Source organism: Gasterosteus aculeatus, chromosome 18 (genome assembly GCF_964276395.1).
Source record: "Gasterosteus aculeatus chromosome 18, fGasAcu3.hap1.1, whole genome shotgun sequence".
Classification (NCBI taxonomy): Eukaryota; Metazoa; Chordata; class Actinopteri; order Perciformes; family Gasterosteidae; genus Gasterosteus; species Gasterosteus aculeatus.
The window spans coordinates 13155162-13172441 of record NC_135706.1 but is presented as its reverse complement, the minus strand read 5'-3'; the positions used below and the strand labels follow the sequence as shown (position 1 = coordinate 13172441).

Here is a 17280-nt window from a genome sequence, read left to right as displayed (position 1 = left end):
TCTGTTGATTTGTTCGATATCCTTACTGTATATATATCTATATATATATAGATATATATATACATATACATATTTGTTCTTTAATGGAGTTCCATCATCAAACCCACCACGCCGTCGGCGCCCCCCGCGGTGGGGACGTAGAAGATTTGATACTGCCTGACGTCGCCCTCGGCCGGCTCCCAGCGCACCCGGAGAGAGTTGGTGGTGGGGTCGGTCACCTGAAGATTCTTCACTCCACCCAGAGGCTCTGAAAGAGAGACGGGACGCGTCGTGGTTCTGGAACACCAGACTAAAAACAAGGACAACTGCTTGAAATAATCCGGTGCATTTGTTTTATCCAGCAGGACGAACCGGATGGGCGGGTTCCTCACATGGGGAAGTGTCCCCATTCAACATTCTGGCTCTCGTTATCTTCGTTTGTGAGATACAATTGTCCAAATAGGTAAATACTGCGCTGTTATTTTCTGGATAACTTGCAGGTGTTCTGAAGGACTCTCCGTCCTCGTGACGGGACGCGGTTTCCCTTCAGTACTCAGTGAAAGTGTAGTTCTTCCCTCTGAGGCATGTTTTTGTGGTCATGCTGTTTCCTGCAGAGAGCGTTCTGAGCAGCGGAATGAAGAGCACTGCGACGGCCACGAGTCCGACACTGAATAACCGGCCATGGAAACGAGAAGTGGGATCAACTCCACCGCTGTAGTTTCCTCTCATCTCTTTGCGTTGTAACAAAAACAAAGATCCAATATAGAAATAAATCAGGAAAACATCAACGGCATGAAAAGAACAATAGGAGTTTTGTGGTTGCATAAAACATGAGGTCACTGGATGGCGGATACTCGAATGCCCCAAGCCGACCAAACTTACAACCATTTCACAAAGGTAGACCCGATTTCATTTCCCTTAACTGCATCCACGTTTCCCTCCACTGAGACCAATCAGCATGTGCCAGGTGACCTCATCACTTCAGATCCCAGCGAGTCGGATGGTGTTGAAGCTCCCTCAGCTCCCAACAAACACACATTACATTAACGTCTTTAAAGTCGACATGAAATGAAAACCATTGCATCCCCCTGGTCAGATTGTGCAACTATTTTACAAAATATGCAAGAGAAGAAAAATCAAGCTTTTTCCTGTAAGAGCCAATAATCGTGACTTCCCTCCATCCACAGTGTGTGGAGCTCTGAGCCCGCCCACCTCTAACGCTCCAATCAAAGATTTGATTGACCTCCCTCTCTTAACTGCATACATTTTTAAATATTTAAGTAGAACGACATTCCGCTCAAATCCTCGAGTTTAGCACACAAACCAAACCGCATCACGACGAGTCTCCGAGTTTTACAGTAACAACCACGCTGCACTACGATGCCACACAGGAGGAAACCATCCAAAAAGATTATCATTATCATATAAAATCTCGCCCCAGAATAGATCGATTGGGGTAAAAAGACTTTGTAAAAAATGAATTGAAGTGAAACCAGGAAACCTCGATTGACTCGACGGAGACCAACAGCAAGTGAATCTTTGCCTGAACCTCAGACTGCTTCAACTCTATTTGACACAATAAGTGAAATACTGAGACGGTTTGCACTTTAGCTCCACTCAGAAGCATCGTAGTAGAGACGCAGACGACGGGACACAGACGACCCAGCAGCCAGCACAACGGGTCGAGTGCCATCCGATCGTCGGCAGGGTCGGCAGAGAGCCGCGTGCTGAAGTCAGGACTCACTCGTCTTTCCCGTCTCCGTCTGCCGGATGCCCTCCACGTCCGGGTAGACGGGAACCACGGCCACGCTGTACGCGGTGTCCGACTCCAGGTTCCTCAGGGTGGTGGTGGTGGTGCCTCCCGACACCTCCTCCTGTTCAGAGCAATGTGTTCAGATTTCATCTAGGATCCTGGACGTTGGTGCATGGTGGCTAATGGAAGCCTTCTTACCATGCGCTGCTCTCCTCCCGGCTGAGCGGCGTAGAAGACCTTGTAGCTGCGGACGTTGCCCACCGCCGCTTCCCAGCGGGCCGTCAGGGTGCTGGTGGTCGGGTCGATCACCTGCAGGTTCTTCACCCCCCCCAGAGGATCTGAAGTGGATTTGAATTTACTGGTTAATCAGTTTACATTTTAATTACATTTTAAGTGTTCACCAGAAACAGGAAGCACCCAAAGCTGCTCAGGAGGATACCCAGTCTGTGCTTTTATTCTGAAAAGCCTTCATTCTAAAATGTGGTTAGTAAAGACAAATATTCCACTAATCCAACATGTGGATTTTTTTTTCCTTCTTTTACTGAGTTCTATTCTTTCTCCACATTCACGAGGCTCTGGCTCCTCATAGTTCTTCTCACGGTCCCCCTCCCCCACTAGCAAGACAAAATCAACTCACTCGTCTTCCCGTTCTTTGACTGCGACAGGCCCTCCATCTCCTCGTAGACCGGCACCACGGTGACGCTGTACTCGGTGTCGGGCTGCAAGTTCTTCAGGACGGTGGAGCTGCTGGTTCCAGAAACCTGGTCCTGGTCGACGAGAAAAAACAACAGTAGAAGCTGAGACGTGAAGACGGATGCAAGCAGAAGAAGCTCCTCCTTAATCTGCTAGTGACACCATCAAATCAGGTGAGTAAAGGTTACTGGTAAAGTCACTGGTAAAGTCAATGCTAAAGTTACTGGTAAAGTCACTGGTGAAGTTACTGGTAAATTCACTGGTAAAGTCAATGCTAAGGTTACTGGTAAGGTTACTGGTAAAGTCAATGCTAAAGTTACTGGTAAAGTCACTGGTAGGGTTACTGGTAAAGTCAATGCTAAAGTTACTGGTAAAGTCAATGCTACATTTACTGGTAAAGTCACTGGTAAGGTTACTGGTAAAGTCAATGCTAAAGTTACTGGTAAAGTTACTTTTAAAGTCAATGCTAAAGTTACTGGTAAAGTCACTGGTAAACTATGCAACACAGAGGCTCAGAGAAATCAAAATGAAAGACAGATGCTGTTACAATACTAAACGACAAATACTGTTCAGTGTGTGAGGGACAGAGAGTTTAAAGTCATTTAGATTTCCAGGAAGCTAAAAAAAACATTTAATTTCACATTCCAGACAGTGATAAAAAAAAGCAGATACTAATGAAACATGGATGATGATGTCTGGTAGAAATCCAACATCTGGAACAAACTCAGTTCGTCAGTTACATAAAAACTGGCTTCCCACTTAATGCGACTTTGTTTTTCACCAGAAACCAGCTTGTCTCGTCCAAAGTGTGAACTTGGTGACACCAACCTGGTGGTGGAGACTCAAGTCTTACCACGTCCTGCTCTCCTCCGGCAGCGGGCACCCAGCTAACGATGTACTCGCGTACTTTCCCCTCGGCGGGCTCCCAGCGGACGTTCAGGGTGCTGGTGGTGGGATCGGTGACCTGCAGGTTCCTGGCGAAACCCAGCGGCTCTGAGCGGAGACACGGACACGGAAGACGGAATCAGAGCTTTATAGCCTAATGTGAGGTCATGTGACCATGGTGGAGTTCCTCTAAAGCCTAACATGAAGTAATGTGACCGTGGTGTCCACAGATACTCACTGGTCTTCCCCACGTCGGTCAGACTGGGCCCGTCTCCCTCCGCGTAGACGGGCACCACAGTGACGGTGTAGCGGGTGTCCGGCAGCAGCTTGTCCAGGACGGTTCTGGTGGTGCTCTCGGACACTTGTTCCTGGAAAAAGAAAAAGAAGAAAAAACACACAGGCAGAACGGCCCTTTAATGAGAAACCGAATTCAGAGCCCTGACCTTTGACCTCCAGCAGCCGGAAAGACAAACCTTCCCCTTCTGGATCGGAGGAGGGTAAAAAGTGGTAAAAAAACAGGTTCGTTGCTGAAGTTAGGTACTTTAAGATAAAATGTATTATTGTTGCTAATGCTTTCAGGGCAGATCCTAAAACCATTTAGTTTCTCCACTGAAACCAGTTGGTAGCTGGTTACATTTATATTTACCTGAACAGTTCCCAATAATATGACCCAACACACTTAATTAAAAGATGCATCCAATATATTAGATTTCAGTTTAACTTTGAGATATAACAGAAAATATAAGGTTATTTGATTGATTGGGAATAAGAAAGTGTCTCTGGGTGTCTCTATAAAGACATGGATATATATAGTAAAATAAAATCATAAATCCCTGACCCCCATGATTCCAGTCACTTCAAGATGTCTGTTGTTTATCCTACTGTCTGAAGAAGCAGCAGCGGAGACGTTAACGGTTGCTCCAGAAGTTACGTCATCGGTGGAGATGTGTGTTTCCTCACGCACACTTCTTCAGTCAGCTGTTGTCTCACACAAAGCGTCAGAGTAGCAGGATTTACACCTACTCATTCTCTCCAGAAATACCGATTCCACATGCGGCACGGCGATGGCGGCTGCTCTCTTGCAAAAAGGATTTAGGAGACGTTGTGATGAACGGAGCGCTTTGATCCTTTTGTTTTTCTGGAGAACTCAAGCAAGCCGAAGCCTTTTAGTGACTGCGGCTGTTACACACCTACTGTATGCTTCCCTACATTCGCTCTTATTATATATACTATCTGTATGGATAGAAAGCCGTCTCTCTCCAGTGAAGTTCTGATCACGTCCATATGAACACATTGGTATGCAACTAACACCTTTGAGTCTCTAATCTAAGAAAAGGAGGACCTCACCACGATCTCCAGCCCTCCGTCTGTAGGAGTGTAGACCACCTTGTAGCCCTGCACGTTGCCGTCGGCGGGGTTCCAGGTGACGGTGAGCGTGGTTATGGTCGGGTCGCTCACCTTCATGTCGCCCACTCCGCTCAGAGGCACTGGTGGCGGGCAGAGGACGGATGATGAAAGGAGGGCCGGCGAACTTCGCCACGATCCAAAAACATAATTTGACCGAAAAGGGCGACTCACGCGTCTTCCCGTTCTCCGACTGGCGCTTCCCCTCCCGGGCCGGGTACACCGGCAGCACGGATACTGTGTACGGCGTGTCGGGCATCAGATTCCTCAGGATGATGCTGGTGGTGCCCACAGGGACTTGTTCCTGTGGAAAGAGGTCATATGAAGGTCACATGAGGGTCCCATGAGGGTCACATGAGGGCCAAATGAAGGTCACTTTGCGCTCTAGTCCTCACCATCTCCTCTCGGCCGCCGGCCGCCGGCTTGAAGAAGACCTTGTAGAGGCGCACGGCTCCGTCCGCCGGGTCCCAGGTCACGGCCAGGGAGGTCATGGTGGGGTCCGACACCCGCAGGTTCTTCACCCCCCCCAAGGGCCCTGGGCAGGAGGAGGGGTGGGGTTAGTTGTAGGTTTGAACAGTTTAAACCGATCTGTTTTACAGTTTCAGAGTAAAGGTAACAGGGCTCTCATCATCATCATCATCATCTTCATCTTCATCATCAAGGATATCTTGTTTGGATTCACTCAGTTTTAGTTCAACTGAGCCTGACTTTAATCAGTCAACTTGAGTCAATTCTTTTAAACTCATCTCAACGGAGATAACGTGAATAAAATCAAGTTAAAACATTTGAAAAAGCCAAAGCTCATCACATTTTTACATGAGATTTAATATTCTTAAATGTGCATCATACGTTTCGAGTCCAGCCACTCGTCTGGTTATTAGGTTATTTTCCCTAATAAGTTCACTTTTACCGTATTTAACTATATTTGATGGGCTGTAAGAAGAAGAACTGTTTTTTTAAAGTAGCTTTTGTTCAGAATGAAGACTGAGGGACTCTAAACCGCGTAGCGTTGTGTCTTACGTGTCTTTCCATTTTCAGACATCCTCTTTCCGTCCCCGATGGCGTACACCGGCACCAGAGAGACAGAGTACAGCGTGTCGGGCTGCAGGCCTCTCAGGATGGTGCTGCTGGTTCCTGCCGACACCGTCTCCTGGCACCAACAACAAGGAGACAGTTCAGGCTCCCTGTGAGCGATGCCTACCAGACCTACCAGTCCCATCAGTACCACCAGTCCTACCAGTCCTACAAGACCCACCAGTCCAACCACTCCTACCAGTCCTACTGGTGCTACCAGTCCTACAAGTCCTAGCAGACCTACCAGTCCAACCAGTCCTAGCAGATCTACCAGTCCTACCATTCCTACCATGCTCTCGGCTCCCCCGGCGGCAGGTACATAGACGACTCTGTACTCCTTCACTCGTCCCTCGGCGGGCTCCCAGCGCACGTTCAGCGTGGTCATGGTGGGGTTCAACACCTGCAGGTTCCTCACTCCACCCATTGGCTCTAAGGGGGGGGGGTGGCACAGGTGAGTCATCAGCATAGAGTAGGTTAATTTTGGTGCATTTACTGAACTTGTTTCACATCAAAAAGCTCATATATACTCATATATAACTCAATTAACTTAAAATAAATAATAAAATATGTCAAGCAAGACTTTTACTCGTGTGGTGTAATAAATAGAGAAAGGGCTCTTACTGGTCTGCCCCTCCCCGCTGATTTCCCGCTGGACCCCCGTCGGGTAGACGGCCGCCACGCTGACGAAGTACTTGGTGTCGGGCTCCAGCTTCTGCAGGATGACGCTGGTCTTCTTCCCTCCGACCTGTGTCTGTTGTTACAGGAAACGAGTGACATGCCGACATCATCAAAAATAAGGTGGATATGTCAATATATCAAATTGACATTTAGGAAGATTGGTTCACATAAAACTATTCCAACCTCTGTTGTTTCACGTTAAGCTACTTCGTGCTACGACTGCACGACAGTTCAGCTACTAGCTACCTAGCATAGATGAAATACTCCACCGAGGTAATAAATCTCTACCGATACTAGTGATGAACACATTAATACATCAATGTTAAAATGATACAGAATAATACATGGAATTGCCTATGAGTACTTAAAGACTTAAAACCGTTAGTCTCACAATAAAACAAACAGAAGAAGAAGATCAGAGTTAAATCTCTGTTTTTCTAAAAGGAGTCTGGGGTCTTTATAGAGACAACTCCTGTCATAAAGTCCTGTCCGACATCAAGGTAAAGAGGTGAAGATATTCTAAATATTCTAGGGTTCTAAAATAGACCCGAGTAGAACACGGATCTACTGGAATCACAGACCGATCTTCTGCATCTGAGGACAAGATGTCAGCCAACTATTTATTCTATTGAAACACAAGTATGTCAAATATTTCTCTCAAAGGCCTTTGAGGAAAGAATGTGAGTGTGTAAACACACTGATGGAGGCTGTAAACAGTCTGCGAGGAGACACGTCACAGCTACACCAGTACGTCGGGTATTCGGGTGGATGTTTAATCTCCGAGTTGGTTTTACTTGTGACTTGTGTAAACTTTGTTTACAGGACAATATCTTTTAATCCCGACGTGACATCACACTCAATCCTTCACATCCCAAAAGTCACATCGCTTTACACGTGTAGCTGCTTTTATGACGAACAATTTATTCTATCCACGTCAAACATACAGTATATACATGTATATGTATACATATATATATGTGTATGAATATTATTAGCCCCTCACTTCCTGTCTGACTCTCAGCTCCCATTGGTTCCCATTGAAGACTCAAACCTCGTCACAGGGGACAATTTTCCGCGGCGGATTAGTCCGCCTTTGTGACTGTGGTGAGGAAGTGAGTCATGAATACGGAGACAATGTTTGTCTTCATATTCTCATCTCTGTGGGTGTCCGGGGGGATTTAGTCCTGGGGGGTTACAGGAAGACCCCCTCCTCTCTGCCTTCATCTTTAAACGGTAGTTTCTGCTGGTATTTATTCAGCTGTGGGAGTGAGGGAGGAAACCCTGAGCTCATCCCGCCTGGTTCCACAAGTCAGAGAGGCGGGGGGGGAGGCACTGCATCCATCAGACACGCTTCCCCCTCCCACACTTTGTTTGGGCCAAACGCTGTCATAACATCTCAAGAGACACAATAAAAAGATTTGTGACTCCATCCAAGTACTTTTCACGCAGCCGCTCGGTTTCTGAGCCAATCAGCGCGCAGGGTGTGGGGGGTACAAATATTTTGTATAATTTAAAAAAATATAATATGAACTCACCGAGAGAGGCTCGCCTCCAGCGACCGGCTTGTAGCTGATCTTGTAGTTCTGGACGGCGCCGGGGGCGGAGTCCCACTTCACCGCCAGCGTGGTCGTGGTCGCGTTGAAAATCCTCAAGTTCCGGGGAGGCTGAACCAGCACTGAGGACACAGGGAGGAACCCGGTGAGACAGACTGAGGGGGCAGAGCAGCTGTGGGGGGGGGTTAGGGATGGGGGCGGTGGTGAGGAAGATGATGATGATGTTGATGATGATGGTGATGATGATGATGATGATGATGACGACCGCGATGATGATGGTGGTGAGGTTGAAGATGGCGGGACAGAGACACTGTCCAGACAATATGGCTGAAAGGGTTCAGTTTTTAGGGTGGAAGCAGGAAACAGGAGAACGAGGGTGAAGCTGGAGGTCAGAGACTTCAGAGACGATATCAATGTCAATTGTTCCTCCTCGTTAGTTGCGTCTGTAAATTTTGCACCGAGTCAACGTGAATAGTTGAAATAACACCAAACATAATCTGCAGCGTGACGTTCTCTGATCCTCAAACCTCACAGCAAGACGACATGCAGCCTCATTAACCCGAGGACCGAGCTCAGCGCCACTCTGTTGAGGGATGACGTTACTGTGACAACGGACATGTTAAGATGGGGGTAACGAACAGAAGGACTGATGGTGGAATTAGGACACTGGGTCACATGGGTGGAGGTCTGCGTTTACGCCACAATCTTTGCGTGTGTCTGTGGTAGCAGAACGGCCACGTGGAGGGAGGGGCTCGAGGTGTGAACGCAGATTGTGACATGCAGTTAAGAAGGAGGAAGAGGAGGAGAAGGAGGAAGAGGAGGAGTCCCTCATGGTCGCAACACACATCCATCAGCACAGTGACTCTCTTATCACATACCATCCGGGGCCTTTAACACTAGAGAGAGACGTCGAGAAAACAAACATTGTTATTCCAAAGGGAGTCAAACCCGGGAGTGTAAAATGGTGTGTGTGTGTGTGTGTGGGGGGGTGGGGGGTGGGGGGCGGTTAGTGTGCTTACGTGTGCGCTCCCTCCCAATCAGGTCCTCGCTCTCTGACTCGTCGGGGTAGATGGCCGTGACGGTGACGGAGTACTCGGTGTCGGGGTCCAGGTTGGGCAGAACGGTGGTGGTCTCATCGCTGTTCAAGATGGCCTTGGATGAGGAGGAGGAGGAGGAGGAGGAAGAGGAAGAGCAGGGCAATTAGCAATGAATGGTGCTACAGATGACCAGGTAGACCCCTTTAACTGTTGACCTCGGCCCTCTCCTTATGTACAGGCCCCGCCCACAAGGTCTATCTCCGATCCCGATCCCCTGATGGAAGGACGACACCCACGCCCCCTCCCCGAGACCTCAGCGGCTCGACTTCCTCTCTGCTGACTGAAGGACGACCCCCTGCTTCCTCTCAAAAAGGACCTCGTCCTGATTTAAAGTGGACCTCTGACACAGTGGAATACTGAGTAGATCTGGAGGCGGGCAGCGATGAGCGACCCGGCGTTGGATTCACACATGTTTGCGCTGGAGCGAGAGCTGGCCGGGAGTGGCAGAACGTGTCCAACACATAACAAGGAGAAAAGAAAGAGCTTTATTGTTGCTTCAGCTGAAGTCCTGGCGACAGCGTTTGAGGGAACTGTTCTTCTTCTGCTGCTTCACGATCACAACTGTTTCTCCGCTTCAGCTCGTATTTAAAGACAAAGAACCAGAGCGATGGATTTAAAAAATAAAAAAAGGCAGAAGTAATAGGGACAAAACAGTGTTAATCAAGTGCTGATGATTGAAAGGAACTGTGGTGATGTATTACGGGAAACCCCCCACTCTGACTGGACTCACAAACTGAGGCTCCTGCTCCCCCTTCTTGGTCCAGCCGATGCGATAGAGGGACACGTCAGGGGCCCCGTGCTGCCAGGAGACCCTGAAGGAGGTCTGGGTCACCTCAGAGAACTGCAGGTCTTTGGGAGCAGGAACGACATCTGTTCACACGGACGGCAAGAAGGTGAGAAGAGCGAGGACCTGTGTGTGTGTGTGTGTGTGTGTCATCTTGTACTGCTATCTTTGGGGGGACCAGGCATTGGACCTTGATTGTGAGGACACGTTATTTTCTCTTAATTTCTCAGATTAACGTGAAGGTTAGCGTATTATGTTTCTTAATTACCTGGATGAACTAAAATCTCCAGGATGGAGATCGTAACCCTAGATGTAATAAATACATCTGATGTCTGAATGTGTGTGAGAGAAAGCTGTAGAAGAATAGCTGAGGAAACGAGAGAGAGACGCGACGCAGACCTGTGATGGCGGTTCCCATCATGGGGGCAGCGGGCCCCTCGTCGTAGAAGGGCGTGACGGCCACGTCGTACTCGGTTTGGGAGATGAGGCTGGACAGGTCCAGCGTGGTGACGTCGCCGTCGACTTCCATCTGCAGGTCACAAACGTTATTTTTAAATGTTAAGTTATAATATGTTGCTTTTATGGACAACAATGTTCTTGGTGGGGGCATTCATGATGCGGCAAAAAATGAACCTTTGAAATTGACACTTAAAATGTCTTTGCTGCTGATGTGAAAAGTATGTTAACCATTTGTTAGAAATAAGCACTTATCTCCAACATGTTCCCTGAGACAAGCAGCCAGAGAAGAAGAAGACTTTTGTCTCTGTGAGGACGGAGATTATGATGGTGAATGTTTTCTGTATGAAGACGCTGCGTCTTGAAGTAAAAAAATGTCTTCAGGCATTAATCCACAGCGTGGCGTCTCCTCCAGGGACAAGACGTCTTCAGCGGTAATCCGTAAGAGCAGTCGTGGATTCATCCATCACAGCTTCCTGGAAACGTCTTCCTGGGAAGGGGGGGAGAGGTGGGGGGGGGGGTGGGCTCCTCCGGCTGCCAATTCATCCCAGACTGTTTGTCCTTCGCTGACATCCGAGTGAGGGGGGAAGGGGGGTTCTCTCTGCCAGCAGACGGCTTTTATCACAGAGGTCTGGCTGCTGCTGTGACTTCCTGGTCTCCCTCCCTGAGCCAAGGTCAGCTCAGCTGCAGCGCCCAACCCCAAAAAAACCAAACGTCCAAACGGTTGGCTTGTTGGAGCCATATTTTCTGTTTTGTTACAAATCATTTATTTGTTTTGTTGGTAGGAATTATGCGTATTCTCTTAATGTATTTTTTGTACATATTTGAAATAACTTTCTTTATGATGCATTAGATAGCACCTGATGAGGATCAGCGGATAAGAGGAGGGGGTGGGACTGAGGCACCGGGGCTGGCTTTTGTATTGGACGGGACATCGGCACAGTCTTTCGACCTTACGTTGTCCACTCTGTTAATTATGTTCAAATGAAACGACCAAATGTAAAACTTAAAAAATAAACAACGTAAAATGGAACACAAGCATTGAGTGTCTTCTATGGAAGCGTGAATGTGTGAATCAGGAAGCGGAGTCCCGGCCACCGAAACAAGGAAGTGCAAAAGCAAACATATTCATTTGACCATGAATATGTTTCATTATGGATGGGCGTTACCTCCTTCAGGTCGCCTTCCTCCGGCTTGTAGGTGATGATGTACTTGCGGACGGCGCCGGGGGCGGCGTCCCAGTACAGCCTCATAGTGCTGTGGGTGACGTCGGTGATCCTCAGGACTCCGGCAGGAAGAACCGGCACTGAAGCAAGACAGGGGGACAATATGTTTCCGGCTTTATGGGAGTATAAATCTGCATTTTCCAGAAAGAACATTTGTCGTGTTTATTTGAAACCAGGCTTTGGCCTGAAGTTACTTTGCTGCTAAACCCCGCCTGTCCTGCTTCTAACGGTTATTCTTGTCTTCAGAGGAGTTAAAGCACGACTTACAGGTGACTCCTCGCCTCTCCAGAGGGTCGCTGGCAGCTTCTCCGTGCAGCGCGTAGAGAGAGATGGAGTACTGTGTGTCGGGGATCAGCTGCACCAGCTGGACCTCGGTCACATCTCCAACACGAATCTGAAAAAGGGCAGACATTTTATTTTATCTCCTGCTTTATGATCCATTTGACTCTAATTGGACCATCATTTATTAAATGAATATCACGCTGTGTTGAAGAAGAAGAGTCCTTTTCTCATAGACTTCTATAGGACCAGAGGAGTCGCCCCCTGGTGGTCAGAAGAGAGAATAGAGAATTTTCTAACCCTGCCGGTTGGCTCCACTTTACCTCGTTCTCCAGCTGAGGCCCGGTGGCGTTGGTGGACTTATACAGCAGCATGTAGCCGGTGGCTCCGTCCGCCCGGGCCCAGCTGACCTTCATGGAGCTGGAGGTCTCGTCGAACACCTTCATGTCGCTCACGGCCGACAGCGGCACTGAGAGCACAGAGAAACACGGCCTGAGACGCGGCGCTTCGGAGTCACATGACGCACTACAGGACGGCCGACAATGGAGTTTGCTTTCTCTTTTTGCAAAGGAAAATGTATAATGAAACGAACTGTGATCCTTCAGTTTATAGCAAGTGAAGACTGTTCAAGACTTTTTAAAATAACACTCGAATCTAATACATTCATTTATAATTTACCAAAATTTAAAGGAAAAATAACACTATGAAGTGACAATAACTACTTTGGTTGGGCATCATTTTCATCCCATATGTGACTTCAATACCTTTACATAAACATTGCATATTTATTCCCTTGTACCAGTTTATGACAGCGAGGATCAATGGACACTCAACAACATTGAGCGGTAAATGTGACATTTGTGATGATTGTTAATTGTGTTGTAGCTCCATGAACAAATGTCCTGAGGCATCATCATGACGATAGCTACTTTCACAAGGAGGAACTTATGATCTGCAGGAACTCTCCCCCCCCCCCCGTAAACATAACGTTTTTATCCCTCTGCAGCCTTCACGCCTGAGTTACACTGATGGACTCCAGATGGAGGACATCCTGACCTGAACTCAGTGTTAAGTGTGTGTTTAGTTTAGTTCAGTTTAAAACAAACCACAGAGATCTACTGAGCAGCCATCTAATAATCATCACTTTGGGTTTTATGAGAGTGGGGAAGGGCTCATTGGAGGACACATTTAAAAAGGAAAGGAAGCGACAAGCAAAAGCACTGAAAGTGACGCTAAATTGTATCAGATTATTTGAAGGACGGTTGATATGTCCTTGCTTCAAAGTGACTACTAGCTCACTTAGATTCATGTTTGTTTGTTTTGTTTTTTAATTTTCTTTTAAAAATATAATAAAAAAATAAAAAATCGGGTTATCTTTTTTTTGGTGAACATTTGTGTTTTCACATTTTCTTTTTTTTCTTCCACTTACAGGTGGTCTCGATGCCTGTGAGGGGCTCGCTGCTCTCCTGGCCCACCACGGCGTAGACGTTGACCTGGTACGCAGTCAAAGGGCTCAGGCCCTCCAGCAGCGCACTGTTCAGGGAGCCTTGGACCAGCAGCTGAAACACAAAGAACCCGCTTTCACACCGAGGACATCCGTTCCTCTCGGCGACTCCTTTCACAAACAATGACAAATATGTCAAATCCTCCGCTGGCGCTGGTATTATTCTATAGAGAAGCTGCCAATGTTTTGTTCATCTCAAAAACCCTTTCAGAATAAATCTACTGAGAGTTTCGGTCTGGCGGATTATGAAGGAAAAGGATCAAAGTGCAGCGTTAAACGTTGAAATCAGCAAACATCATCTGTGGTCTTCAGAGGATTGATCACTCTCTGGTTCAGGAATCTCGTAAAGAAGTGACGTAGAGCCAAGATGGCCGCCGTCCGCTCTGTGAGGAAGAGCTTCAGCGAGGAAGAATTCGAACACAGCTAAAGCTCCAGGAACTTGGAGGTGACTCAGGTCTTCACAGCCAAAGACTTCCTCCCCCCTCCGAGGTGCGAGGAACATGGAGAGCCCCCCGCCTCACCCCTCCTCCTCCAGACGGACTCCTTGAACTCGGAGACGTGGAGTCTGATTGGCTCCATGAATCCCTCCCCAGTGAATAAATACCAAACATATAGTAATGTTACCCTCTCGTCAGCGAGACACTGGTCTGCTAACTGCATCCTTTACGGAGTCTCACATTTCTGTTTTCATAGCACAATGCCGCCATTATTAAAACGAAGAATGTTAACCAGAGAACGGATCAGATTGAAGAGCTTTTGTCGGAAGAAATGCGTAAATATGACCGCTTATACAACCCGTCATTGGCGGACTATAAGGACGTGCGGATGCCGGTCGAGGGGTGAACAAAGTTGTGGAGAAAAATACGGGACAAATGTGTCCGCGATGACAAGCAGCAGTGTCGATGCACGGGGCAATAAAGTCTATGATAAATAAATGAACAAACCAACAACTTCCACAAACAAAGACGTGACTCTCTAGGTCGTCGTCAACAAAAACACGTTACTCCACCTGTTGTTCTGGAGGTGAATTCCTCTGCAACACACCCAAGACTTTTAGAACCATGAATTGAAAGTGCGTCGACACAACGGTGCGTAAAGATGACGCAGAAACATGCGCCAGCCTTAAGCGTGTAAACATCACACATCTTGTTGTTTTTGGAGGGAGGGGCGGGCGCTCTGCTACCAGTAATGGAACCGCTTTATCTGAACCAGGAACATCCTTCATTCTGCTTCTAGTCAACAAACCCCCCAACATGTTGGTCCGTCTCTCAATTCTGCCTGACTTCCTGTCTGTGGCCCATTGGTTCCTACTGAAGATAGACATACATATATATAGGTGTGTGTGCATATAAGTATGTGTGTACACCTGGTGGTGCCGCAGCAGCAGTGAAGCTCCTAGATGTGTTCCATGGAGCTCTATGGCTCAGAGGAAGAGGAGATCTCTTCTCATTTGGCTGAATAAAATCCTCATCTCTCTTGATTTGGGTTCATTTTAATTCCTCATCTCACCTGCTCGGTGGGTCCTCCGGCCACCGTGGCGTAGGTGAGGCGGTACATGTCCACGGGCCCGCCGGGCGCCGTCCAGGTGGCCCGGAAGGAGCGGTGGGTCACCTCCGAGGTCACCAGGTCGGTGGGGGCCTCCGGCTCCCCTCCTGGAAAGGAATGAAGCCGACGAATATGAGCCGACGCGCCAAAGTATTTCACACCGTGACCCCGACATACACAAATCTGCAGCATGTCTCGTGACTGAGGAAAGATTTCTCTGTGGTTTCTCTTCAAACGTTCTGTATTGCCCAATGTCCCACAGACTCTTAAAAAGAAAACCGACTTGCATGTGTGCTGCCAACATCCTTCTTACTCTGTGATCCAGGTTGTCGGGCAGCACCTCGGCCGATTGATCTGTGGATCAGGACGCTTTGTTCTTCGATTGGTGCTTTTTTGCAGCTGTTAGTTTCATCACACAAAGCGATTCCTCTGATGTTATTCAGAGAGTTTCAGCGTAGACGTCATTCAGGGCTGTTTTTTACATTTAACTGGCTTGTGCGTTTTTAATTCACAGCAAGCAGGTCTGGTCCGTGCAGGACGTTTGTGCGCCTGAGTCAAAGGGAACAGACGATAAAACGCCAGCTTACACACATCTGGAACACGGCTCAACCACATGCTCGTCTTAAAGGGACAGCTCTGTGAGAATATTCAGACCGGGGCCGTCCTCTGTAGAGAGACCAGCACCGTGACTATCTGACATCCCAGCCGCTCTTGTTGTGAACTGTGTCTCCAGAGAGAGAAGACCAGCTGCAGCTCTTCTACCTTCACTCGTCACAGGAAATCAGCGTGTGTAAATGTCTCCTTGTGGCAGAGCGAGGGTTCCGCTGACTGTTCCTACCCGGGCCTTTGACGCTGTTGCACAGGTTGACGGTGAGTTCGTCCACGATGTCCACCAGGAACTTGAAGTCCTTGACGTTGTACATGTGGATCTCATCGGGGTCGGTGGCGATGGACCTCAGCTCGTTCTCGTCGGCGTTCTTCACACCTGAGAAATCAAAGGTCACAGATCCAGGTCTTCATTTGCTGAAGAAGAAAATACAGCGTGCGTCTGACATCTCCCTGCAGCTCAGGCTAGTTTGTGACGGGGGGGGGCAAAGCCACGCACCGATGGCGTAGAGCTCGATGCCGCTGTCTCTCAGCTTCTGCGAGGTGGAGACGATCTCGTCCTGCGACTTCCCGTCCGTGATCAGGATGCCGATCTTCCGGGCGTCGTCCCGCATCCCCACGTTGGTTTGGAAGTTGTTCTCGAGGATGAAGTTCATGGCCATGCCTGAGAGCAGAAAAGGGTTTCACTGAAGCGCTCACCCATAGAAAACCCCCATAGAGAGCACTGATAGAGACCCCCCCTAGAGGACCAGGCCCGACCCACCTGTCATGGTGTTGCCTCCTTTGTAGGGCAGGTTGGCGATGGCCTCCAGCAGGGAGGTCTTGGTCAGGTGGGCGTTCAGGTGCCACTGGGTCTTGGGGTCTCCGCTGTACTGGGCCAGACCTGCAGAGGAGACCCCAGATGCCCGACGGTTTAGCGCTAATGAAGAATCTGTGAGCATCAGACCTGTGAAAACGAGCCGACTCCCGATTACCGATCTGGACGCGGTCGGGTCCCACGTCGAACACGCTGACCATGCGGGCGATGAAGCTGCGGATGGTTTTGAAGTTGATGCGTCCGATGCTCCAAGAGCCGTCCACTAGCAGCACCAGGTCGGCCCTCGCTGTGGTCCTACACTGGGCCTCTGTACAGAGGGGGGTGGGGGAGGGGGTCAGAGGCCTGGCACGCCACCACACAAGAGAGCGCCTGATGTGTGTGTGTGTGTGTGTGTGAGAGGAAACGGCAGAGGCAGAATCACAGGAGGAAGACGTTTCTTACAGCATGTTTCTGTTTACATAACAACAACAACAACAACAACAATAATTGACACGTTGTGGAACAGCTGTTGCTGGATGAGCTGAGACGTCGGGCCCCACGGGGTCTCTTCTGTGATTTATGCGAAGCCCCCGCTGCACATTCAGGCTCCGGGCCCCTGGGGAAAATAAACATGGCCGCCCCTCCTCCTCTATTTATCTATTGTTTTGGGCCCCTGTGTTTGGAATGGAGAACAGGTTAGACCATCAATTAAGAAATATGAAAATGTTGACATATGTTTCGGCAGGAGTAGATGCTCGAGGCCGTGGTTGTGGTTTGTCGGATCGTCTCGTTTCTTTTGCAGGAATGCATGTGGAAGCTTCTCCTCTCGACTGTCTCTCATGACGTTTTAATTTCATTTAACGACCTTCAGCGAGGTGGCTTGAGCCTCCATGCTCTCTGAGGGAACATCCTGGATGTGCTCCTCATTGCAGCAGGACCTCGAGATCTCCCCCTTTGCGTTTGATTGG

The 17280-nt window shown here is 48.6% G+C and overlaps 1 protein-coding gene across 4 annotated transcripts in view; it reads right to left on the bottom strand.

Moving 5' to 3' along the window:
* The window catches only part of col12a1b (collagen, type XII, alpha 1b), a 60348-nt gene that overhangs the window by 22831 nt on the left and 20237 nt on the right, over positions 1 to 17280 (bottom strand). For 3 of the 4 annotated variants that reach the window (XM_078093390.1, XM_040160972.2, XM_078093391.1), the window contains 26 exons: positions 16491 to 16640; positions 16280 to 16399; positions 16016 to 16180; positions 15749 to 15895; positions 14875 to 15017; positions 13291 to 13420; positions 12185 to 12330; positions 11850 to 11976; positions 11526 to 11662; positions 10300 to 10429; positions 9847 to 9986; positions 9039 to 9171; positions 8898 to 8915; positions 8002 to 8141; positions 6410 to 6539; positions 6078 to 6217; positions 5735 to 5864; positions 5110 to 5249; positions 4889 to 5018; positions 4658 to 4797; positions 3549 to 3678; positions 3279 to 3418; positions 2370 to 2499; positions 1931 to 2070; positions 1724 to 1853; positions 108 to 247 (listed from right to left, as the gene is read on the bottom strand). In XM_078093390.1, coding sequence (XP_077949516.1) covers positions 108 to 247; positions 1724 to 1853; positions 1931 to 2070; positions 2370 to 2499; positions 3279 to 3418; positions 3549 to 3678; positions 4658 to 4797; positions 4889 to 5018; positions 5110 to 5249; positions 5735 to 5864; positions 6078 to 6217; positions 6410 to 6539; positions 8002 to 8141; positions 8898 to 8915; positions 9039 to 9171; positions 9847 to 9986; positions 10300 to 10429; positions 11526 to 11662; positions 11850 to 11976; positions 12185 to 12330; positions 13291 to 13420; positions 14875 to 15017; positions 15749 to 15895; positions 16016 to 16180; positions 16280 to 16399; positions 16491 to 16640 — 3446 coding nt within the window. The remainder of the gene's footprint in view (positions 1 to 107; positions 248 to 1723; positions 1854 to 1930; positions 2071 to 2369; positions 2500 to 3278; positions 3419 to 3548; positions 3679 to 4657; positions 4798 to 4888; positions 5019 to 5109; positions 5250 to 5734; positions 5865 to 6077; positions 6218 to 6409; positions 6540 to 8001; positions 8142 to 8897; positions 8916 to 9038; positions 9172 to 9846; positions 9987 to 10299; positions 10430 to 11525; positions 11663 to 11849; positions 11977 to 12184; positions 12331 to 13290; positions 13421 to 14874; positions 15018 to 15748; positions 15896 to 16015; positions 16181 to 16279; positions 16400 to 16490; positions 16641 to 17280) is intronic. The other variant, XM_078093389.1, reaches the window with a different exon arrangement.